The following is a 25,532-nucleotide window of genomic DNA, read 5'->3' on the forward strand; positions in this document are numbered from 1 at the left end:
GCAAGAAACACATCATCAAGGCATTTTAACTTTTAACCATCGCTTCTGGCTAAAATACGAGTCTATGATCCATAATAACACTTCATCCATCTGCTGCTGTCCTCTCACATCAAAATCCACACACAGTTTCGACTTGTAAATGGTGCTTGATCTGTGCATATTTCTCTCCTGATTCAGATGACTTTTTCACTGAAGAAAGCAATGTCTTAAAATGTCTTGATGATGGATTTGTTTCTTACAAACATGCTACTTTTTTGCATCACATGACATTAACTGATGTACTGGAGTGGTGTGGATTATTGTGATGTTTTTAATCAGCTGTTTGGACTCTCAATTCTGACGGCACCCATTCACTGCAGAGGACGCTTATCCTAATCTGGGATGGCCTGAGGGTAAATAATAAATATTAAGCAAATTTACTTTTTTGGGTGAACTATTGCTTTAACAGTAAAACACAGAGTAAATGTAAAACAAATAATTGTAATAATTTATGACTGAATGAGGGTTTAAAGTCAAATGTACAAACGAGATTGCTCAAATAAATCTCAGATATTATTTATTCACACATTTATTTATAATAATACATTTTAAAACAATAATAAAAATAATTTAATAATAATGTAATTAGAAATTGTATTAAAAAAGAGAAAGAAAACTATTTGCCTACATGAGAGTTTAATGCACTTATCAAGCTAACAAAAGTCAAATGTCAAAATTTCAGTTTTAAAATAACATGTTATATTTTTCATACATCAGCACCCGAAATAAGTACGAAACAAGTATTGGATTTAAGTCAGCAAATATGATGCAGACTGGTATTATAATGAATCTTAATTTGATGTATTTTAACGGTAATTTTCTGTTTATGTGATCTGACACTGACAGTCCAGAGAGTTTCGATCAAACATCATCTTCATCTATTTCCTCTTTTGTCCACATGGTGGCACCTCTCAAAGGCAAAAACAGCAAACTACAAAAAGGTTGTTTGGAGTTTATTTTAAATACGCTGAGTCATTAACAGTTTTAAAGAAGTGAGCCATTAATGTGCATTATGAATAAAAGTAGAAGATGCACAGGCATCAAAGCACTGGGTTGAAAGAGAAAAGCTGCTTGCTGTGGCAGTATGCAAAAGTAGAGCTTGAACAGAGTCGTGAGTTTGCATGTGTGTGTTCTTACCAGCTGGCTCTCACAGCTTCAATATCGCTGACTAAATTTTGTGCAAGGCATATTCCAAATATCTGTGGAAAAAGAGAGAGAAAGATGAAGTCGAAGCAGAAGATGCGGTCTGCGAATGCAGATGAAGGCGTTGGTTCTCACCTGCAGCAGAGCGATGCCGATGAAGATCCCAGCCACTACTGTCAGGTTGTCCTGTAGCCATTTCTCAAACTGTGGAACACAGCCTTTGACATTAATAAAGGTCTTCTGGTCTGCGTCCTAATGATGAACACATGAGATCAGGATCAGTGATTTGTCCTCCTTCTACACATGCACAGTATTAGACTAAAAACACACATACTTATTTCCCATGTCACCTTACAGATCTTTAATCTAAAGGATTATACATTTATGTCATTTGCATTATATATATATATATATAACGAAAAAAAATATTTTTAAATAAATGATTATTTTCTAAATGCATAAATTGTACCTAATAACAAAGGTTTATATATATCACATCCAAAAGAAAAGTTTTTGTTTACAAAAAGTATGTGTGTACTTTGTGTATTTATTGTGTGTGTGTGTGTGTATATATATGTGTGTGTATATATATGTGTGTGTATATATATATATATATATACACATATATATATACACACATATATATATACACATATATATATACACACATATATATACACACACATACATATATATATATATATTATACACAGTACACAGTACACACACATATTATGTAAACAAAAACTTTTCTTTTGGATGCGATTAATCACGATTAATCGTTTGACAGCACTAAATATATAGACATATATATCCAAGCATGATTAAGCGTCAATGTAAGATTACTTTTTTTTTTTTGGTCTTTATGTAATACCCATACTTTAAAAACAGTAAATTTGTCAATGCTGAAAGGTATATCCAAGTTCTAGAACAACATATCCTCCCATCCAGACGTCGTCTCTTTCAGGGAAGACCTTGCATTTTCCATCATGACAATGTCAGACCACATACTGCTTCAATTACAACATCATGGCTGCGTAGAAGAAGGATCTGGGTACTGAAATGGCCAGCCTGCAGTCCAGATCTTTCACCCATAGAAAACATTTGGTGCATCATAAAGAGGAAGATACGACAAAGAAGACCTAAGACAGTTGAGCAACTAGAAGCCTGTATTAGACAAGAATGGGACAACATTCCTATTCCTAAACTTGAGCAACTTGTTTCCTCAGTCCCCAGATGTTTGCAGACTGTTATAAAAAGAAGAGGGGATGCCACACAGTGGTAAACATGGCCTTGTCCCAACTGTTTTGAGATGTGTTGATGCCATGAAATTTTAAATCAACTTATTTTCCACTTAAAATAATATTTTTTTTTTCAGTTTAAACATTTGATATTGCATCTATATTGTATTCTGGATAAAATATTGAAATTTGAAACTTCCACATTATTGCATTCTGTTTTTATTCACAATTTGTACAGTGTCCCAACTTTTTTGGATTCGTGTTTGTACTTTACCATTGTGTATGAAATGAATAAAAGCTTCCTTTTTTTTTTATAAGTCAGCCAAACTTTGAGAGTTGTGCAGGTGATATATTGGCTCTCAGAAGCACACAGAGGTGAAGGGCAGAAGGCAGGGGAAACACTGATGGAGGGAGTGTAACGTCACGAGAGCAAAGACTCACCGGTTTTGCCCGAACATCATATCCACATTGTGTGTTGATTACATCTTCCTGCAAAACACATAATTGATGTGGAATTAGTTATTGGAAGACAACGGTAACATTTCAGTTTAAAGGAAGAATGCTGACAGTGTGAAGAATTCCAGTGTGGGTGGAGTGAAGAGAAGACTGGAAATAGCAAACTCTGAGGGAGTTACTTCATCATTTTTATAAGTCTTCCTCCTTATAAACTAGTAACAGGATGTGCCTGACACCCTTCCAATCTTCATGACTTATTTCACCTCGAATAGTTGTTGTTCCTCTTTCAAATCACCTCCGGAAATCTTGTTTAGATCCTTTTTAAACAAGTTTGAATTTGGAACATTCCATAAATTAATAGACTCTTTATCTTTCAAATCACCTCTGGAAATCTTGTGTAGAACCGTTTTAAACAAGTTTGAATTTGGAACATTCCATAAATTAGTAGACGTTATAAAGTTGTAGTAGTTAAACAGTTATAAACTTAGATGACTTCATTTAGTTCTGCTTTTATTATTCTTACTTCCAGCAAATGAAACCATCTGCAGTTTCCCTCATACGGAAATGATTCATTCACAGAAGGGCTCATAATCGAATCATTTCATGTCAATGATGTTTATTTGTTATGAGTTAATAGCTCATAATAGGCCATCATTTCTGTCCTCATGCTGTAGATTTTGTGCTCAGTCCTTTCTTACTTTCTGTGAAATGTTATCTTTACTCCGTTCACATAGACCAAATCCTATTTAATACTCCCCTTTGGTTTCACTCTGTCATGTATTGTTTGCCCCCACACTTTTAAGTCTTCATTGCATCATATTCAAATTAAAATGTAATAAGTTAAAAGAATAAGTTCACCCAAAAATGAAAAAGTGCTGAATATTTACTCACCCTCAGGTCATCCAAGATGTGGATGAGTTTGTTTCTTCATCAGATTTGGAGAAATGTAGCATTGCATCTCTTACTCATCAATGGATGCTCTGCAGTGAATGGGTGCCGTCAGAATGAGAGTCATCTCAGTAATCCACACCACTCCAGTCCATCAGATAACATAAAATCCATGATCGCTTCTAGCCAAAATACAGATCAATAGTCCAATATAACGTAAATATTATAATGTCCTGTTGTCCTCTCACAGTACTGATTTAGTGCTTGATCTGTGTATACTGTATTTCTCTTCTGATTCAGAAAAGACAACTTTTCACTGGAAAAAGCAATATTATAGACAGAGGACTCATATTTTAGCCAGAACCAACAGTTTTAGGTTTGGGATTTTGTTCTTACAAACGCTCATCTTTTTTCTTCACAATACATTAACAGATGGACTGGAGTGGTGTGGATTACTGCGATGTTTCTTTCAGCTGTTTGGACTCTCATTCAGACGGCACCCATTTACTGCAGAGCATCCATTAGTGAGCAAGTGATGCAATGCTACATTTCTCCAAATCTGATGAAGAAACAAACTCATCTCCATCTTGGATTGCTTGTAAATTTTTTAGCACATTTACATGTTTGGGTGAACTATACCTTTCATTCAGTTGCCATAAACATTCATCTCTCACCGCTGGGTCTTTGGTGCAACAGGAGAAGGGCACGCCACATTTTTCTCGGCTGGGGTTGCTGTCTGTGCAGTTGAAGTAGATGTTGAGGTTCCAGTCATTTGCTCCAAACGCCCCACAGCATTCCCACTGAAGAAAGGCAAATATCATTCGTGCAATTTAATTTCTTGGGTTTTGAAACGCACATTCATCACAAAACTGAGATTAAATTGCAATAATTTGAAATATTAGAAAACTCTCATAGGAAGCATTAAATGCATCTGTTTAAGCAAGCCGTGATCCCCCATGTTTTCCCATTCTACTAGTATTTGATGTTGACATGCAGTGCTTTTCTGTGTCTGTCTTCTTTATCATGCAAGGTCAGAGAGGAAATAACATGACGACATCTGCCTGACTCTGATATCTAATTAAAGCTGTCCCGAGGAAAGGCATATGCTGGAAAGAGATCTGCAGAACAGAGCATAAAAAACAGTAAAGCTGCAGTGCAGTGTGGGACTGTAGCAGGGTTTTGCTCAGGAAACGATGTCATTTGTGTGCCAAGTCTGAACTTCTACTTATATCACATGTAGGAAACTGAACTTTGTTACACTGATAGATGTCACACTGTAATGCAAATGAATCAATAAACACATAATAAAAGTGTTAAGACAATTGCATGTTTTTCTATGTTTCTTCACTAGAATATTAGTTAATATGTATATCCCACTGTTATATTTTAATGGGTTTATTTATATCAAATACAAATACAGAATATGATGAATACACAGACTAAAAAAAAAAGGAAAATAGAATGAAATAAAATATGAAAATATAGACCGTGAATTCTATGTTTGAAACCAAGAAATAAATGTTTAAACGCAAGAAATGTTTTTGAACAGTAAAGAAATATTGTGTAACACAAACCACGAAATATTGACTGAAATAATGCGCAACGATATGTTTGCACTTTTAACCTTGCAACATTCACAACATATTAAATACTAACTAACTTTAAGCAATATTACATGTTATAATGTTAATATTAAGTGAGTTTAGTGACAGTATTGTCTGTTATTTTGCTCTACTGTATTCCACCAACAATATTAGTTCAAACTAAGCTGCAGTAGCAGGAGCAATATGTTTCACTTCTGAGGGAATCAGTGTTTTTGGATTTGAATCAGTCTAACGAATGATTCAATGACTCACTTTAAAGAATCACATGCTTCATTCCTGAACGAATCAGCCATTTTGAAAAAAATCAAATTTGAACCAATTAATTATTCAATGACTCTTCACCACCTACTGGTTTTAATTTCATATTTTAAAGTATCATTTTTGGTAAGACTTAGTTTTAAAGTTCCTTGTTACATGTACTTATTATTATAATAACAATAAATTATGCATAATTACATGCAAGTAACTCCTAACCCTAACCATACATACAGTTAATTAATATCCCTCAGTACTTAAATGTATAATTGCACTGTAACAAGGACATATTAAAATAAAGTATTGTTTTGTAAAATTTAAAATTTCTACATTAAAAAAGTATTAAGCAAGAAATTGATATCATAGGATTATGCAACTTTAATTGCAGTGTAAATGCATTCAGTCCAACTCAGAGCTGCATTTAAGAGTCAGGTGCATCTTTTTGTGCTTCCTCTACAGTGCAAAGATGTATTTTGTTGATACGCATTTCATTGAATTGGTTAATTCACTTAAATGTACTCAATACATTTAATTATAATACTAAAGCACTATATCTATCTATAAAGTGTCTCTAGACATATTTGATGACCAATAATCTGGCTATTAGGGTCGTCTTGTAGTGTTCTCCCAATGTTTATGGTGGTTTTGGACTTAGTACTTCAAGTCTGAGCTGAAAAAATAAGATTTCTTAAAGATCAATAGTAACTTTTTCAAAAATGAAATACTTCTCAGATAAGAAAACCAACAACTTTCAGACCCAAATGGCACCATTTCAGTGGCCTTCTAAATGTCAGCACATTTTAGCCTCGAAATAACCCAAATTCCAAACAGTTTTGACATCTTACTATTCAAAGAAGTGAGGAAACGTAAACCGGCAGGGATCTCAGTAAGTGTGCTATCTGTGCTGCTGACAATGAATAAGGAGTCTTCAAGTCATGCTGTTGCTATGAAACTGCTTCTGTAATTGCACGTGGTGCAGATAAACGGATAGTTTGCTTTTTTTCTCCTGTGCACTCACATTTTCCCCTTTCATCTTGTTTACACCTTTCCTTGTTTTCACTTTCTAGTGTATTTTCTCTGCCTTTATACTGGAGACATGAGCACTCTGTGCTCTCTAGCCTGCAGTCTTACATATTCCTGAGTGAAGTCGATGAGGTTCTGCAAGTCAATGTCATCTCTGTAGGCTTGTATGTTCTTGTTGATGAAAAAGTTGAGCTGATCTTTAATCCAGTCTTTAAAGACAAAGGCCAGGACACCGGCGGTCAGCTCCAGGAAGAAGATTATCCCCAGGAACACAGAAAACTGGGAGAGGAGAGAGACACACTTTACTAGTCATTGTACCTCTATACCTCATCCCCTGTAGTATTTCATTTTATGCTCTGAATAATGTAAGAAAATGTCAAAATTGAGAAAAAGATTTTTGTATTTTTTTTTTCAGTTTGTGCAGACATCGGATTTAGCAAAAAAAAAAAAAAAAAAAAAAAAAGTTTTCTCAGTTTCTAAAATGCATTGCAATTTATACAATGTGAGTCAAAGCAAATACAAACATACATGCATACAAAATGCCAAAACTGAAAAAGAAAAAAATTATAATTCTAATTGCATTATTACAAAAATTTTAATTACACTATTGTAAGAATTTTTGTAATTTAAATCCCAAAATATTACTATACAAAAATATCACTTGTGAACTCAGATTGTAAAGTATACTTTTTTTTATCTTTTTTTTTTTTTTTTATCATTTTTGCAAGTGAAAAACATTTTAAAGGGTATTTATTGATCCATGGTCAATTACTTTATTTCTCGCAGACATGCATGGTTAGACCTAGCATGGTTTTGTATAAGTAAACCAATGACTGGACTCGTGTTAGATAAATGAGCGAAGTACAGTGTTATGAACAGTGTTGTTTGAAATCCAGTTCTCATAATATATGTGATCCTGGAGCACAAAACCAATCTTAAGTTGCTGAGGTATATTTTTAGCAATAGCCAACAAAAAAAAAAACATTGTATGGGTCAAAATTATACATTTTTATTTTATGCCACAAATCATTAGGATATTAAGTAAAGATCATGTTCCATGAAAATATTTTGTAAATTTCGTACTGTAAATATATCAAAACTTAATTTTTGATTAGTAATATGCATTAATAAGAATTAATTTGGAAAACTTGAGGGGATTTTCTAATTATTTAGATATTTTGGCACCCTCAGATTCCAGATTTTCAAATAGTTGTGCATCTCAGCCAAATATAATCCAATCCTAAAAAAAAACATACAGCAATGGAAAGCTTATTTATTCAGCTTTTAGATTATGTATAAATCTCAATTTCTACAAATCTACAGTTAAGACTGGTTTTGTGGTCCAGGGTCACATATAAGCACAGAAGTAATCTTCACTTCTTTCACATACAAACATCAAATATATATTCTATTTTAGTATTTTTTAACAGTGCCTAAAATGATTTTAAACATGCACTCTCTGGTAGATGTTCGTCCCGCATGTACTGTATTACTGACTGTGGATACACCCATGCATGTACTGTAAGTGTTAAAAAAACAAGTAGGAGGCTACATCTACACTTAATGAGAATTAAAACTTGAATACATACAAATTTGAGCAGTAAGGTGTTTTCCCTCAAGGCCCCGATACAGCCAGCGAAACCCAGGATGAACATCACTCCTCCAACCACCAGAAACAACCACACCGGATCAAATCCACCCAGATCCGTGATGGACGAGATGTTAGACAGAACTCCCTGAGAAACACACACAGCTCTGTTCAGCTGAACGGCTTCCCAGAACCTTGAGAATGTGACTGTTTGCAATTACCCAGATACAAATATTTCTAAACATTTCATTACAAACAAGCTGTGTGGTTTCAAAGTCAAAAATATGGCACAGAAAATGAACAAGCATACACAGACATGTGGGAAGTCGTGGCCTAATGGTTAGAGAGTCGGACTCCCAATCGAAAGGTTGTGAGTTCGAGTCCCGGGCTGGCAGGAATTGTGGGTGGGGGGAGTGCATGTACAGTTCTCTCTCCACCTTCAATACCACGACTTAGGTGCCCTTGAGCAAGGCATTGAACCCCCAACTGCTCCCCGGGCGCCGCAGCATAAATGGCTGCCCACTGCTCCGGGTGTATGCTCACAGTGTGTGTGTGTGTTCACTGCTCTGTGTGTGTGCATTTCGGATGGGTTAAATGCAGAGCACAAATTCTGAGTATGGGTCACCATACTTGGCTGAATGTCACTTCACTTTCACTTCACTTTTTTTTTCAGACACACAAATATCAAAGTGTGTTTATTGTGGAAAAGATCAGACGGACTAGTTGAGTGAGAAATTTAAACAATATTTCAGTCTTATGCGTTTTTATGGTCCACTCCATAAATAACTCTGCAGTGTGTGTGTGTGTGTGTGTGTGTGTGCGTGTGCGTGAGAAAACAGTTGAAGACATGTGATAATGCTGTTATTTCCATCCCATAGTTAACTAAACTTAAAACAAAAACATTAACTGAAATAAAATAAAACAATTCTTATTTGCATTTAGTTTTACTAAAATAACTAAACCCAAAACTTAAATAATAATATTATATACACATTTTGAAATATATATACACACACATATATATATATATATATATATATATATATATATATATATATACACACACAGTCGTGGCCAAAAGTTTTGAGAATTACATAAATATTAGTTTTCAAAAAGTTTGCTGCTAAACTGCTTTTAGATCTTTGTTTCAGTTGTTTTTTCAGGCTTTTATCGACAATTACATGACATTTATGCAAAGAGTCAGTATTTGCAGTGTTGGCCCTTCTTTTTCAGGACCTCTGCAATTCGACTGGGCATGCTCTCAATCAACTTCTGGGCCAAATCCTGACTGATAACAACCCATTCTTTCATAATCACTTCTTGGAGTTTGTCAGAATTAGTGGGTTTTTGTTTGTCCACCTGCCTCTTGAGGATTGACCACAAGTTCTCAATGGGATTAAAATCTGGGGAGTTTCCAGGCCATGGACCCAAATTTCAACATTCTGGTCCCCGAGCCACTTAGTTATCACTTTTGCCTTATGGCACAGTGCTCTATCGTGCTGGAAAATGCATTGTTCTTCACCAAACTGTTGTTGGATTGTTGGAAGAAGTTGCTGTTGGAGGGTGTTTTGGTACCATTCTTTATTCATGGCTCTTTTTTGGGCAGAATTGTGAGTGAGCCCACTCCCTTGGATGAGAAGCAACCCCACACATGAATGGTGTCAGGATGCTTTACTGTTGGCATGACACAGGACTGATGGTAGCGCTCACCTTTTCTTCTCCGGACAAGCCTTTTTCCAAACAATCGGAAAGGGGCTTCATCAGAGAATATGACTTTGCCCCAGTCCTCAGCAGTCCATTCACTATACTGTCTGCAGAAGATCAATTTGTCCCTGATGTTTTTTTTTGGAGAGAAGTGGCTTCTTTGCTGCCCTTCTTGACACCGGGCCATCTTCCAAAAGTCTTGGCCTCACTGTGCGTGCAGATGCGCTCACACCTGCCTGCTGCCATTCCTGAGCAAGCTCTGCACTGGTGGCACTCCGATCCCGCAGCTGAATTCTCTTTAGGAGACGATCCTGGCGCTTGCTGGACTTTCTTGGACGCCCTGAAGCCTTCTTTACAAGAATTGAACCTCTTTCCTTGAAGTTCTTGATGATCCTATAAATTGTTGATTTAGGTGCAATCTTAGTAGCCACAATATCCTTGCCTGTGAAGCCATTTTTATGCAATGCAGTGATGGCTGCACGCGTTTCTTTGCAGGTCACCATGGTTAACAATGGAAGAACAATGATTTCAAGCATCACCCTCCTTTTAACATGTCAAGTCTGCCATTCTAACCCAATCAGCCTGACATAATGATCTCCAGCCTTGTGCTCGTCAACATTCTCACCTGAGTTTACAAGACGATTACTGAAATGATCTCAGCAGGTCCTTTAATGACAGCAATGAAATGCAGTGGAAAGGTTTTTTTGGGATTAAGTTAATTTTCATGGCAAAGAAGGACTATGCAATTCGTCTGATCACTCTTCATAACATTCTGGAGTATCTGCAAATTGCTATTATAAAAACTTAAGCAGCAACTTTTCCAATTTCCAATATTTATGTAGTTCTCAAAACTTTTGGCCACGACTGTACACACATACATACATACATATATAAACAAACTTTAAGTAAAATTAATATGAAAAATATTAATAAAAATATAATGCACCTCATACAGTATGGGACAGCTCAACTTTTCACAAATATGTTATTATGCATAAAAATAAATATATACATAAAGAATATGCATTCAGTCTTGTTTTTTTCTCACCTTCTCATTCCATGCCCACAATCCGATTCCAAGGAAAGCCACACCAAGCAACTATAAAACAAGACAGATATGGCATTACTTTAGCTATGGTGAATTGTTTTAAGAAAGCAAAGCAGATAAAGAGGTTTTGAGATGTTACAGCATGCATTGCACATTATTGAAAACAACCTTTAATTTGTGGAACACAAAAGAAGAAGAATTTTAGTAAACAGTTTCAGTTCCCATTGACTTCTACTGTATGGTGCAAAAATACTATTGAAGTCAAGGGAAGCGAAAACTGTTTGCACCAAAATATAATCTCGGTTACGTATGGGAACCCTCGTTCCCTGAAGGAGGGAACTGAGACGCCACGTCGGTGACCGACGAATATGGGATCCCTATCAAAGTGCCATGGGTGCTGCCCCTTCCAGTGCCCTGTGTGAGCCGCCTGCACACCTATTAGGTGTAGGCCGGGGCTCAGAACAAGTAGCTCCACTCACCGTTGTCAAAGCACTACCTCACTGGGTGAGATTGGATAACACTGGGAAAACGTACCCATTCCGCTTGGAACAGGGACGCTGCGGAAGCCCCATCCTTCCCGAAGGAGGTCTCGGAGGCAAATACACATATAGCATCCGTTTAGGAGTATACAGAGAAATTTGAGGTGATTAAAAAACCCCTCTTGGGAAGGCAGAAGTCTGCCAGGGAAACACGGGCTCTAAGGCTATACCGTGGACTATACACATACGAGTACCGCTTAGGTCTCAATATGGAACCCACCCTTCCATGGTTCTCACGGATTCATCATGAAGGCCTGGCGCCTGACGTTCCGCCGCATCCAGCTGCTTAGGGTAATGGAGAATCTCAACAGGGTCTACAGTACGGACACTCTGGAGCAGTTTAAGCAAGCCGACACTAACCGGGGCCTCTCAGTGACACTACCTGTTTGAGGTGAGAACACAGGAGGATACCGGCTCTACACGGCTCCGGCTCTTGTGTTAGGGGTTGCCCAGCCCGCAGCTCTACAACTGTCAACGAGGCACCATGAGCCAGCGCCCAGGAGGATGCGACACTTCTAGTTGAGTTATCTCGCAACCTGAACGGGCAGGGCACACCGTGAGCCTGATAAGCCAGGGTTATGGCATCCACAATCCAGTGGGCCATCCTCTGCTTAGAGACGGCACTCCCCTTCTGCCAGCCTCCATAACAGACAAAGAGCTGGTCTAAGGTCCTGAAGCTTTGTGTCCGTTCTACGTAGCACCTTAATGCTCGGACGGGACAAAGCACAGCCAGGGCTGGGTCTGCCTCCTCCAGGGGCAGCGCTTGCAGGTTCACCACTTGGTCTTTGAAGGAAGTAGTGGGAACCTTGGGCACGTAGCCAGGCCGGGGCCTCAGTATTACCTGGGAGTCAGCCGGCCCAAACTCTAGGCATGAATCATTGACCGAAAATGCATGCAGATCCCCTACCCTCTTGATGGAGGCCAGGAGCAGAGTTTTCAATGAAAGAAACTTTAGCTCAACTGTATGCAAAGGCTCGAATGGGCCCTGCTGAAGTAATATAAGCGCTAGAGTCAGGTCGCAAGAGGGTATAGAGGGGGGCCGGGTAGGATTTAACCTCCTGGCCCCTCTAAGGAACCTGACGATGAGGTCATGCTTACCCAAAGACTTCCCATTCACGGGGTCATGGTACGCAGCAATAGCAGCAACCTGGACTATGAGGGTGGAGGGAGACAGCCTTCACTCCAGCCCGTGCTGCAGAAAGTATAGCACGACCGCAATCGGGCATCTTCGGGGGTCTTCTCGGCAAGAAGAACACCACTCAACGAACAGGTTCCAATTCAAGGCGTAAGCATGTCTCGTAGAGGGTGCTCTTGCCGAAGTGATGGTGTTCACTACTTCTTGGGGAAGGTCACCTAGAACCTCCGCGTCCCATCCAGGGACCAGACATGGAGTTTCCAAAGGTCTGGATGTGGGTGCCAAATGGTAAGAGGAATCTGCCAAGGAGGGGCTGTTGAGAGGAGCACTAGTTCGGGGAACCAGGTCCGAGTAGGCCAATACGGCGCTACTAGCAAGACTTGCTCCTCGGCCTCCCGTAGAACAACTGACAGTGAGAGGTCTTTGGAGAAGCAAACAGGTCTACCGTAGCGGCTCTGAACCGTCTCCAAATCAGCTGGACTGTCAGGGGATGGAGTCGCCATTCTCTCGGGAGCATTGCTCGTGACAGCTCATCGGCTGTACGATTGAGCAGGCCTGGAATGTGAACGGCACGAAGTGACCTCAGAACCTTCTGACTCCAAAGGAGGAGGTGGCGAGCGAGTTGCGACATGCGACGGGAGCGCAGACCACCTTGTCGGTTGATGTACGCAACGGTCGCAGTGTTGTCCGTTCGGACCAGCACATGCTTGCCTCGTAAGAGACCTTTGAGACGGTTCAAGGCAAGGTGTACTGCTAGCAACACTAGGCAATTGATGTGCCACTGCAGCTGCGGGCCCGTCCAAACCCCTGAGACTGCATGCCCATTGTACGTGGCCCCCAGCCGGTGGTGAAGGCATCCGTGTAAACCACAGCATGCCTGAAGATCTGCTCTAGGGGCACCCCTGCCCGGAAAATTCAAGATCTGACCACGGAGTTTGGCAACAGGCCGGTGTAACTTGGACCCGGTAAGTGCCGCGCTTCCATGCCCACCTCGGGACTCGGCCATAAAGCCAGTGCTGGAGCGGTCTCATATGTAATAAGCCTAGCGGTGTTAGTGCCGCCGCGACCACCATATGCTCCAGGAGCCTCTGAAAGAGTTTCAGTGGGATTGCTGTCCAGCCCTTGAACGTATTCAAGCAGGCTAGCACCGACCGCGCACGTTCCGCTGTGAGGCATACCGTCTGTTTGACCGATTCTAACTCCATACCAAGAAAAGAGATCCTCTGCCTCGGCAAGAGTTTGCTCTTTTCCCAGTCGACCCGAAGGCCCAACAGGCTCAGGTGCTGGAGCACCAAATCCCTGTGTTCGCACAACTGATCCCGAGATTGTGCTAGTATCAGCCAATCCTCTAGATAGTTGAGAATGTGAACACCCTGCTCTCTGAGGGAAACAAGAGCTGTCTCCGTGACGTTCGTGAAGACACGTGGAGACAGGGACAGCCCGAAGGACAGGACCTTGTACTGATATGCCCGTCCTTCGAACGCAAACCGTAGAAAAGGTTTGTGGCGCAGAAGGATGGATACATGAAAGTACGCGTCCTTCAGGTCGAACACTGCAAACCAATCTTGGGGACGGACGCACCCGAAAATGCATTTCTGTGTCAACATTTTGAATGGTAGCCGGTGAAGGGCCCGATTCAACTCGCAGATCCAAGGTCGGTTGTAACCCATCGCCTTTTTTGGGTACAATAAAGTAAGGGCTGTAAAACCCTGTCCTCATATCGGCTGGAGGGACAGGCTCTATCGCGTCCTTCGCCAGTAGGACTGCGATCTCTTCCCGCAAAGCAGGGGCATCGGACGCTTTCACTGTAGTGAAGCGGATACCGCAGAACTTGGGTGGACGCCGGCTGAACTGAATTGCAAAGCCGAGGCTGATGGTTCGCAGAAACCAGCGAGACGGGCTGAGTAGCACTTAAAAACCGTACAAGCAGGACCAGCGGAACCACAGCCTTACCTTCAGTGGGGCAGCGAGGTGGAACACAGGGACCCAACTTGGGCAGCTTGTGAGCAGGCCGGAGTGTGGTGTGAGTGTGGGGTGGGGTGCAGGGCTCACCTGGTTCCACAGGTTGGCAGAGGGTGTGTGAGTAGGGCCTTTGTTGACACTCTCGAACCGCCCGATGCTGCCATCTGGCGAAGCAGGAGGATAAGTGAGGTCCGGTGCTTGGCCGTCCGCAACTCTCCGTGCTCTCCTGGGACCCAGAGAGGGAGAAAACTGCTCTCCCGTCGAGATTTCCAGATTCTCCGCCTGGCCCTCCTCCAGGGGAGAGAGAGGTGCCTTCACCATCCCCCAGAAAGCAGCTACCCCTCTCTGGGTCACCCGTCCCGGGGCCTCTTGCTCTTCCGTTCACCGCCAGGTTTGACGGGGGCCAGGACGGGAGGGGCAGCCTGCCTGCGACCAGCACTACGGCACCACTTGGAGGCTGCTGCAGATGAGGCGCAGGAGTGGGGGCAGAAGCAGGGGGCAGCCTTTGGCGACGAGCAGGCTGGGGCACTGCGGCCAGGTGGAGGCAGCAGCTGCCCGCCGGGGCAGGATGTGTCGGATCGCCTCAGTCTGCTTCTGGACAGCCGAGAACTGCTGGGCAAAGCTCTCGACTGCGTCACCGAAGAGGACGGTCTGGGACGCAGGGGCATTGAGAAACCGGACCTTGTCGGTGTGCCTCATGTCTGCCAGACCCAGCCAGAGATGGCGCTCCTGGACCACTAATGTGGACATCGCACGACCCAGCGAACTCGCAGTGACCAGACAAGTGCCTACAGGCCCGGGAAGGAAGCACTGTGTCTCCACTCCAGGAGGAGGCGGACTTAGGACACAATTGCATCGCTACCGCCAGCTCCACCGACGGGATTCCCGAATACCCCTTCGCTGCACCGCCATCGAGGGTGGTGAGGGAGGAGGAGCCCACCGGCCGGTTTCTGGCAGTAAAAGGTGCCATCCATGACTTGGTGAGCTCATCATGCACTTCTAGAAAAAAAGGCACTGGGGTGGGGTGCTGAAAACCAGCGCGCGCCACCCCGAGAAACCAATCATCCAGCCGCGAGGGCGGTGGAGGATTCCACTCGAGCCCTACCCTCTCGGCAGCCCGGTAAAGCATAGCTGCCATTTCGAGATCTGACTCAGGCTTTGCCACCGTCCCAGAGGACATCAGAGCAGCCGAATCTTCATACGACAGCTCTCCCTTCGATGCTTAGATCGACATCCGGTCGGGGGGAGGCCCACCGGATACCACTGGTACGCTCCTTGTAGAGGGCCCAGCGCGTTCTGTCAAGGTCAGTGGGTCACTGTCGGCCACCAGAATGAGCCCCAGATCGCGGCAGCGGCAACGGGACTCCGCCCCACTGAAGGTAGCAGAGCCTGGTTCGCAGCTCCGAGATGGTCATGTCCCCGCAGTGAGAACATGACTCATCCATGAAGGCCACCTCAGCGTGCTCGACGCCGTAGTGCTCGAACTCGTAGTTCACAGCAGACACAGTTGAGCAGAGCGATACTAACGCTCGGCTCCGAAGCAAAAAGCTGGTATGCATTGCACCTGCTGCCTTCTTATACTCACGCAGTGATCAGCGGCAGCTGGATGCAATAATTGCATGCCAATGTGCATTGGCTCGTTTAGTTTACACTCGAAGTTGATTGGTCTATCGAAGCGATATCCCATATTCGTCTGTCACCGACGTGGCGTCGAGAGTGACCGACTGAAAGGGAACTCTTGTTATGTGCGGGAACTATTGAAAATGTTTCTTTAACCCTCTATTGTATATAAAAAACAAAGTTCAGACCAAGCAATATTACACTCTGATATGAAAATGGAAATACTAATTGTTGTCCATGATTATGAAATGACATGAACATGTTTGGACATGTGACACAACGCATAGATTACTATTCTCCAAAGTACACAGTAATGTTTCCATTTCAAAACCCCCTTCTCAGTGAGCCAATGCTGAACATAAGAGATAAAAAGACGGCAGCCTGACCAAACATTAGGTCATGACTCATGACCATTGTGTGTAAAGGGTGCCAACCTCTATGTCCCACTCTTAAGGTCTTGTTTTTCATTTTCAGCAGCTTCTCATGTCACACTCTGTCACAGTTTCTGCAATCTGATCTTATATGGTGACATCGGAGCAGACATCTGGTTCTTCCCACGAGATGCATTTCCTCATTGGACTGGAGAACAGTGCCCTTAGTTGCACCTTATTTCTTCTTAAACTATGTTTTTTTTTCTGCCAAACATTAAACACAAATATGCACTGTGTTCACATTAAGTGTAAGGCTTACAAATATAAAGATAGAACTGTACTACTGGCAGATTTTGTATAAATTTTTGTATAAAATTAAATGAAACTTTATTTTTTAAATAAAGGAATAACCGCAAAAACAACTATAAAGGCCAAATTAAAGGAATTGCAAAAATTTGCTACTGAAATTCTACTCACCATTAGCCCTTCCAAGATACCGATTAGTTTGGTTCTTCATCATAATAGATTTGGAGAAATGTAGCATTACACTTAATGTGAAGGTAGACGTGGGTGGAGACACATGGACCTAAATGTCAGCTATGCATTTCAAATATAACCACTGTGTATTAGTGGGGTCAAGACCTTTAGTCAGATCACCCATCTGTACTGAAATATCACAAGCCATCAGACTTGAGAAACCTCCAGAATTTCATTCACTATTCAAGAAAACACTTGTTTTTGTCTAAACGGCCCTGTCGAACTGAATAGTTTTAAAACGGGTCGCGTCTCCAATACGCATTAATCCACAAATGACTTAAGCTGTTAACTTTTTTAATTATCTGGCTCGGCTCGGTGTTCATCTTCAGTTCTCTCTTCACAGCAGTTCAGTCAGTGTACTGTTTGAGTAAATGAATTACTCTGGGATATTGGTTTGTTTAAACTCAGAGGGAGTGTCAGCCACATTAAAAAAAGTTAACAGCTTAAGTCATTTGTGGATTAATGCGTATTGGAGACGCAAACCGTTTAAAACGATTCAGTTCGATTTGGTGAACTGGTTCAAGAAGATCCGGTTACATTGAATGATTCGTTCGCGAACTGGATATCACAAACTGCTTTGTTTTGAACTCTCTCTCACAACAGACACGGAAGAGAAGACAATGCTGAATAAAGTCGTAGTTTTTGCTATTTTTGGACCAAAATGTATTTTCGATGCTTCAAAAAATTCCTCTGATGTCACATGGACTACTTTGATGATGTTTTTCTTACCTTTCTGGACATGGACAGTAGACCGTACACACAGTTTCAATGGAGGGACTGAGAGCTCTCGGACTAAATCTAAAATATCTTAAACTGTGTCCCGAAGATGAACAGAGGTCTTACGGGTTTGGAACGACATGAGGGTGAGTTATTAATGACATAATTTTCATTTTTCGGTGAACTAACCCTTTAAGGGTGGCATGAAATGAAAAGTCACCCTATCTATTTTATAAATGCATGTTATAGATCTTATTGCATATGTTTAAACACAGACATCTACAAATCAAGCTATGCACAAAACCAAGTTCCCACACTACTCCTTATTCAAATCCACTTGGATGCATATCAGAATACGGAAGAAAAGATTGTAGAAGAAAATATATAAATATATATTTTTTATTATTATTATTAATTTGTAAAGTGTTGCTTATAGAGGGAGACCCGAAGAGTGAGGAATGAAGGACAAATTAGTTTCTAGGACTTGATTTCAAAAGCACAAAGGCTCCATTCATTCCCTTCCAACATTGCACACAATGGAGCGAACCAGAAAACATGCAGATTTTTTTCAGCATCAGAGGGTGTTGTTTGTGATATTAAAGCTGCACACACACCCAGTTCACATGTCTAAAACACGGTGAAATGCATATTCCTTCTCGACTGTTTGCATGCATAGTAGTCTGAAAGGAACTGTATAGCATCAACATCAGATTGAGTCAGGACATGGAAAGACACTAAAGAGAATTAAATGATTCGTAAATATTCCCAGTGCAAACATGCATTATTATGATCGTTTTCATAACAACCAGCTGCTCCATTAAAGCTTAAGCATAATTGCTACCCTGCACTCCATATTACAGTAGACAGAGAATTATATACAGTAAGATTACCACATGCAATGAATGGCCACATGTGGACCATAAAGTATGCATGCATTTTAATACTTGCATTTATTTTTTATAAAATTATTTTAATGGAATGCATTACGGAATTGAAGCTGAGTTTCAGTAATCCAGTCTTTAGTGTCACATGATTCTTCAGAAATCATTCTAAAATGCTGATTTGCTGCTCAAAATGCATTTCTTCTTCTTATTATAATTGTACACTATCATTCAAAAGTTTGGGACAAGTGAGATATAATGAGAATTAAGAGAATCATCAAGGATCCTTTTCATCAATGATTCCTGAAAAAAATGTTTTCAACACTGACATAATAAGAACATTATTAATCATTGAGCACCAATAATAATTGATAATACAGCTAAGAAATCAGCATATTAGAATCATTTCTGAAGATCATGTGACACTGAAGACTGAAGTAATGACGCTGAAAATTCAGCTTTGCATCACAGGAATAAATTACAGTTTAAAATATATTCAAATAGAGAACAATTACTTTCAATTATAATAATATTTCACAGTATAACCGTATTTTTTAATCAAATAAATGCAGCCTTGGTGAATATGTGAATGAGGCTTCTCTAAAAACATTTTTAAAAATCTTAACAATAATACACACACATTTGGTCCATAATGTAAATACACAACCCTTTTAGTTAGATATATTATATTCTTTCTCACCATCTGGCATCTTGAACAGCATAATCTTAAAGGAAATGACATATACCTCAGTGAAAACATTCTGTAGGCAAGCCAGAAAAATGTCACACAGAAACAAAGGAGTGCTTTGACTTAAGGAACAAGCTGGTGGAGCCTGGCTCACTTTCAATTTTAGAAAAATGCATTCAGACAGTGTACTGAGACGAGAGCAATATTTCTGAGGTGTGTTATATGCTACCCTGCCAAAATAAATCAATTGCTTTAGTTGATCTTATTTAGTGCACAACGATGTAATTTGTAATTTTATGTAATTTATGTAATTTGCAAACATGTTTGTACAAGATCCTAAACAGTTCTCGTACACCTGCTCTCACCATACAATTAAAAGACAAGTTCTGATTTATAGATCTATGAATACATCAGTTTTTTTTTGGTTTGTCTACTGCTTTATCTGAGCGCCTTAAAAGGGGTATCTTTAATATCAGCTATACAAGACTATTGTGCACTGCACAATGATTTTCATTATGAATCATCTTTCAGTAAAATACATTGTGTGTTAGCTGTGTCACAAAACCCCCAATGTTAACCCAAATAAAGAATGTGAAAGACAAAAAGCATTACTCGGGTGAGATCATATTAAGAAATGATGACCTCAGTGTCCAGTTATAGTGTAACGTCATGGCAAGACTTCCTCAAAATATGAAGTAAAACATACAAATACATACTAACTTTTGTTATCATCTAGTCTTGTCCAATTAAGTGGCAACTAAAGGAATCAACAAATTTATGCTTTAAGAAGCTGTCAGTGTTATTTTTAAGGAATCAATGAGCCCAACCAAACCAGTAACAATGAATACTGTATTATGGGACATATTAGCCTATAAGGCAGTTGGTGACACGTTTCTATCTATTAAAAATCGGTTTAACAATTTAAAGTGAATGAAAATGTGCACTGAAGTTATCACCACATGTATGAGGCAATATGAGACAGCAGTGAACATGTACAGTTACTAAGTGTATGAAGTTCATTGAGTTCTGTACAGTAGCACAGTGAACGCTCAATAATAGCGCCCTCATTATTAAACCTCACAGGGCTAATGCGAAAGGATGAGTGTCCCAGATAATCCGTGAACACCAAAACTAGGTAATGGGGAAAAGGTGTACTGGTCTAACTTGTAAAAATTAATCTTACTCCATCAGGCTTTACACTATTATATGGAAGCCCATATAACTTATTATACCACTTATTCAACAATAAAAAAGGGTAATTGTGACTTTTTCATCAAATAATTCATACTTTATTTTTTCTCAGAATTGCATGATATAAACTTGCAATGGTGAGTTATAAAGTCAGAACTTCATGATATAAACTTGCCACTGCGAGTTATTAAGAATTGCATGCAAGTTATAAAGTCAGAATTATGTGATATAAACACGAAGTTGCGGGTTATAAAGTCAGAATTGCGTGATATAAACTCGCAGTTGTGGGTAATAAAGTCAGAATTGCGTGATATAAACTCGCAGTTGTGGGTAATAAAGTCAGAATTGGGTGATATAAACTTGCAGTTGCGGGTAATAAAGTCAGAACTGCGTGATATAAACTCGCAGTTGCGGGTAATAAAGTCAGAACTGCGTGATATAAACTCGCAGTTGGGGGTAATAAAGTCAGAATTGCGTGATATAAACTCGCAGTTGCGGGTAATAAAGTCAGAACTGCGTGATATAAACTCACAGTTGCGAGTTATAAAGTCAGAACTGCGTAATATAAACTCGCAGTTGCGGGTTATAAAGTCAGAATTGGGTGATATAAACACAGTTACGAGTTATAAAGTCAGAATTGCGTGATATAAACTCGCAGTTGTGGGTTATAAAGTCAGAATTGGGTGATATAAACACAGTTACGAGTTATAAAGTCAGAATTGCGTGATATAAACTCGCAGTTGCGGGTTATAAAGTCAGAATTGGGTGATATAAACACAGTTACTAGTTATAAAGTCAGAATTGCGTGATATAAACTCGCAGTTGTGGGTTATAAAGTCAGAATTGGGTGATATAAACACAGTTACGAGTTATAAAGTCAGAATTGCGTGATATAAACTCGCAGTTGCGGGTTATAAAGTCAGAATTGGGTGATATAAACACAGTTACGAGTTATAAAGTCAAAATTGCGTGATATAAACTCGCAGTTGCGGGTTATAAAGTTAGAATTGGGTGATATAAACTCGCAGTTGCGAGTTATAAAGTCAGAATTGCGTGATATAAACTCGTAGTTGTGGATTATAAAGTCAGAATTGTGTGATATAAACTCGCAGTTGCGGGTTATAAAGTCAGAATTGCATGAGAGTAATAAAGTCAGAATTACGTGATATAAACTCACAATTGTGAGTTATAAAGTCAGAATTGAATGCGAGTAATAAAGTCAGAATTACGTGATATAAACTCACAATTGTGAGTTATAAAGTCAGAATTGCATGCGAGATATAAAGTAAAAATTGCGTGCGAGTTATAAAGTCAGAATTTGCTTGATATAAACTCGCAGTTGCGGGTTATAAAGTCAGAATTGCGTGATATAAACTCGCAGTTGCGGGTTATAAAGTCAGAATTGCATGAGAGTAATAAAGTCAGAATTACGTGATATAAACTCACAATTGTGAGTTATAAAGTCAGAATTGAATGCGAGTAATAAAGTCAGAATTACGTGATATAAACACAATTGTGAGTTATAAAGTCAGAATTGCATGCGAGATATAAAGTAAAAATTGCGTGCGAGTTATAAAGTCAGAAGTTGCTTGATATAAACTCGCAGTTGCGGGTTATAAAGTCAGAATTGCGTGATATAAACTCGCAGTTGCGGGTTATAAAGTCAGAATTGCATGAGAGTAATAAAGTCAGAATTACGTGATATAAACACAATTGTGAGTTATAAAGTCAGAATTGCATGCGAGATATAAAGTAAAAATTGCGTGCGAGTTATAAAGTCAGAAGTTGCTTGATATAAACTCGCAGTTGCGGGTTATAAAGTCAGAATTGCGTGATATAAACTCGCAGTTGCGGGTTATAAAGTCAGAATTGCATGAGAGTAATAAAGTCAGAATTACGTGATATAAACTCACAATTGTGAGTTATAAAGTCAGAATTGAATGCGAGTAATAAAGTCAGAATTACGTGATACAAACACAATTGTGAGTTATAAAGTCAGAATTGCATGCGAGATATAAAGTAAAAATTGCGTGCGAGTTATAAAGTCAGAATTTGCTTGATATAAACTCACAGTTGCGGGTTATAAAGTCAGAATTGCGTGATATAAACTCGCAATTGTGAGTTATAAAGTCAGAATTGCATGCGAGTAATAAAGTCAGAATTATGTGATATAAACTCGCAATTGTGAGTTATAAAGTCAGAATTGTATGATATAAGCCTAAACTCGCAACTGTGAGTTATAAAGTCAGAATTAGATTATAAAAACACGCAATTGTGAGGAAAAAAGAAAGTCATAATTGTGAGTTATGAAGTCAAAATTGCAAGAAAAAACTCAGAATTTCAGACTTTATATATTTTATATTCCATATTTTATAACTCGCAAATGTGTGTTATAAAGTCAGAACTGAAGATATAAACTCACAATTCTGAGAAAAAAAAAGTCATTTTGTGAGATAAAAATTTGCAATTACCTAGTTTTCGATTTTATTCAGTGGCGGAAATATGCTTTCATACTCTTACTCTTATGGGGTTTTGTTGAATAATTTTTGGTTCCCTAAAGAAGGTTTCAGAGAACAGTTCTTAAAAAAAAAAAAAACGAAGAACATTTTAATAATCTAAAGAACATTATTATTATTTTTTTCACTAGAAAGAACCTTTTGTGGAATGAAAGGGTTCCGTGGATGTTAAAAGTTCTTCATGGAACTATAGATGCCAATAAAAAAAAAAATATATATATTTTTTTTAAGAGTATGTTGCAACATGAATTGTAGCATCTTTAATTCATGCAATTATAAATGAGTTACAGGAGTGAAATCACTATTGTACAAGACCACCAGCCTCTTGAGGTGACAGAAGGTGTGTGATTCTTTATAGAACAGATTTTTCTGATAAAGCATATACTTTCATATTTGGCTCACAATTTGTAAGGGATCCACAAAGATTTCGTAATATTTGCCACAACTGGCTTCCAATGTGGCATTTTATTGGACACAAAAGATAGATTACTGAAATTATACTGCTTACTTCATCTTGGCTATAAATGTGAACTCAACAAATCAAGAATGTACGACAGTGACGACGCTTAATTATTGGACTGGCATTATTAACTACTTGATTATATATATCACAGGTATGCCAAATGCATGTATTTTGTCTAAAAAGCCAAATGTGAACTCTGGAGGCTTGAGAGGAACCTCAAAAGACTGCAACCCTAAAATTCATATAGACATGTAAACGTTTTTAAATTATTTATTACATTTAAAATGTGTTTAATATGTTTACAATTTCAACTGTTTAAAATTAGGCTAAATATGATAAGTGGGAGGTAGCATAATAAATCATTTTGTATCTGATTTTAGAAAGAAATTAACTGAAACTGATTTTAGCTATATTAATCCACAACATTAAGACTGATAAGTGCTAATCTATTAATGTTAGACCCCACTGTAATAAATGCAAAATAACTCTTTGTACTTGACATTTTCATTTTTTGGGGGATAAATGGTTTATTTCAAAACTATATTTTGAAGCATGTTTGAAGGAATATTATGTCAACGTTTTAGACAACAACACGGTTCTTTCAGTAAAAATGACTGCATTTTCACAGTCACGATGAAATCTCTATTAGCTACTCCAGTTCTTGCATTCAATCCAGGACACAGAGGATGCATCATGCATGTGTTCGTGTACAGTAAGGTCGATGCATTGCTTCACAGAGAGAAAGCCGATTATCTGTAGCACGCACTTGACTCTGCTGCTGTCATGAAGATTTGAGATAAACGGTTTGAAGATCTCAATGAAATGAGTTTCTATTAACACAAATACGGGATCGCAGGTGTCTGCTCCACGCACAACGTAGAATAATCGATAGGTCTTGATTTAATCGACAAATTATATATATATATATATACTGTCCTGTACAGTATATACCGGCTTCTCGTGTTTCAAACTAACGGAACAAAGGAAGTGAACTGGCTGAGAGAAATAGTCATATATCACACTCACATTCACATGCACTGACAGAAATAAACACTGATGCGTTACAAAACAAAGCAAAGCTACGGTGCTACAAACACAAGCTCTTACCCAAAATATTATGTTAAATCCAAATATGAAATATTTGATGCAGCAGCTGACTTCTTGGCCCTTGTAGTGCTTTCCTGACATCATTTGGCTCGTTTCCTCCAGAACAAACTAACGTTACTGGGTCACATAAAACAACGCGAAGCAGGTTCAGTTTATTACTCCGTTCTTAGGACACCGATGTCAAACTGTCCCAGTAATGTTATTATCTGCTTAAAAGAAACATAATACTGAGCAGCTTCAACGGCGCCTAGATTTGCTACAAAGCTAACCGTCATTTATAAATAAATCCGCGGACTTCAACACAGTGCGTCTCGAAATAACAGCTCCTTCTCCGCAATTAGTTCACGTCGCTCTTTTTTTCACTTGCTTGCTTGACATGGCTGCTTTTGATTGACAGCGCTAGTAACCAATCAGCTGCCTCGCCTCAGCCCTCCCCCACTAGCACACGCCTCCCCCTCACGAGCACGCGCTTAAGTAGTTTTCATTAAACTGCGGGCACGTGCAGCAATTTTAGGGCTGTTATTTGATTCACAGTTTATTCTGTAACAAAGTGAATGGTACGAACGATCGCTTTTTGTAAGCTGCATTCTAAAATGTGAAATAATTGCAGTCTGAATGCGGGAGAGACGAAGATCAGTGCCGTTTTCTCACATGTAGGGCAAAAATTATATATTGTAAAATTAATATTTTACTATTTCATAACCAAAAATGTGACCCTGGAGCACAAAAGCAGTCATAAGTAGCACGGGTATATTTGTAGCAAGAGCCAATAATACATTGTATGGGTCAAAATTATTGATATTTTCTTTTATGCCA

At 39.4% G+C, this 25,532-nt stretch overlaps 1 protein-coding gene across 2 annotated transcripts in view; it reads right to left on the minus strand.

Moving 5' to 3' along the window:
- LOC132127032 (tetraspanin-5) overlaps positions 1 to 25,092 on the minus strand; it is a 29,285-nt gene extending 4,193 nt beyond the window's left edge. The window contains exons 1-8 of one of the 2 annotated variants that reach the window (XM_059538647.1): positions 24,717 to 25,092; positions 10,990 to 11,040; positions 8,239 to 8,385; positions 6,758 to 6,928; positions 4,442 to 4,567; positions 2,865 to 2,912; positions 1,318 to 1,434; positions 1,177 to 1,238 (exon numbers count right to left, since the gene is read on the minus strand). In XM_059538647.1, the coding sequence (XP_059394630.1) occupies positions 1,177 to 1,238; positions 1,318 to 1,434; positions 2,865 to 2,912; positions 4,442 to 4,567; positions 6,758 to 6,928; positions 8,239 to 8,385; positions 10,990 to 11,040; positions 24,717 to 24,800 (806 nt within the window). In that variant the 5' untranslated portion in view covers positions 24,801 to 25,092. The remainder of the gene's footprint in view (positions 1 to 1,176; positions 1,239 to 1,317; positions 1,435 to 2,864; positions 2,913 to 4,441; positions 4,568 to 6,757; positions 6,929 to 8,238; positions 8,386 to 10,989; positions 11,041 to 24,716) is intronic. The other variant, XM_059538652.1, reaches the window with a different exon arrangement.
- Between the last annotated feature and the right edge of the window lie 440 nt (positions 25,093 to 25,532).

Source organism: Carassius carassius, chromosome 3 (genome assembly GCF_963082965.1).
Source record: "Carassius carassius chromosome 3, fCarCar2.1, whole genome shotgun sequence".
Taxonomy (NCBI): Eukaryota; Metazoa; Chordata; class Actinopteri; order Cypriniformes; family Cyprinidae; genus Carassius; species Carassius carassius.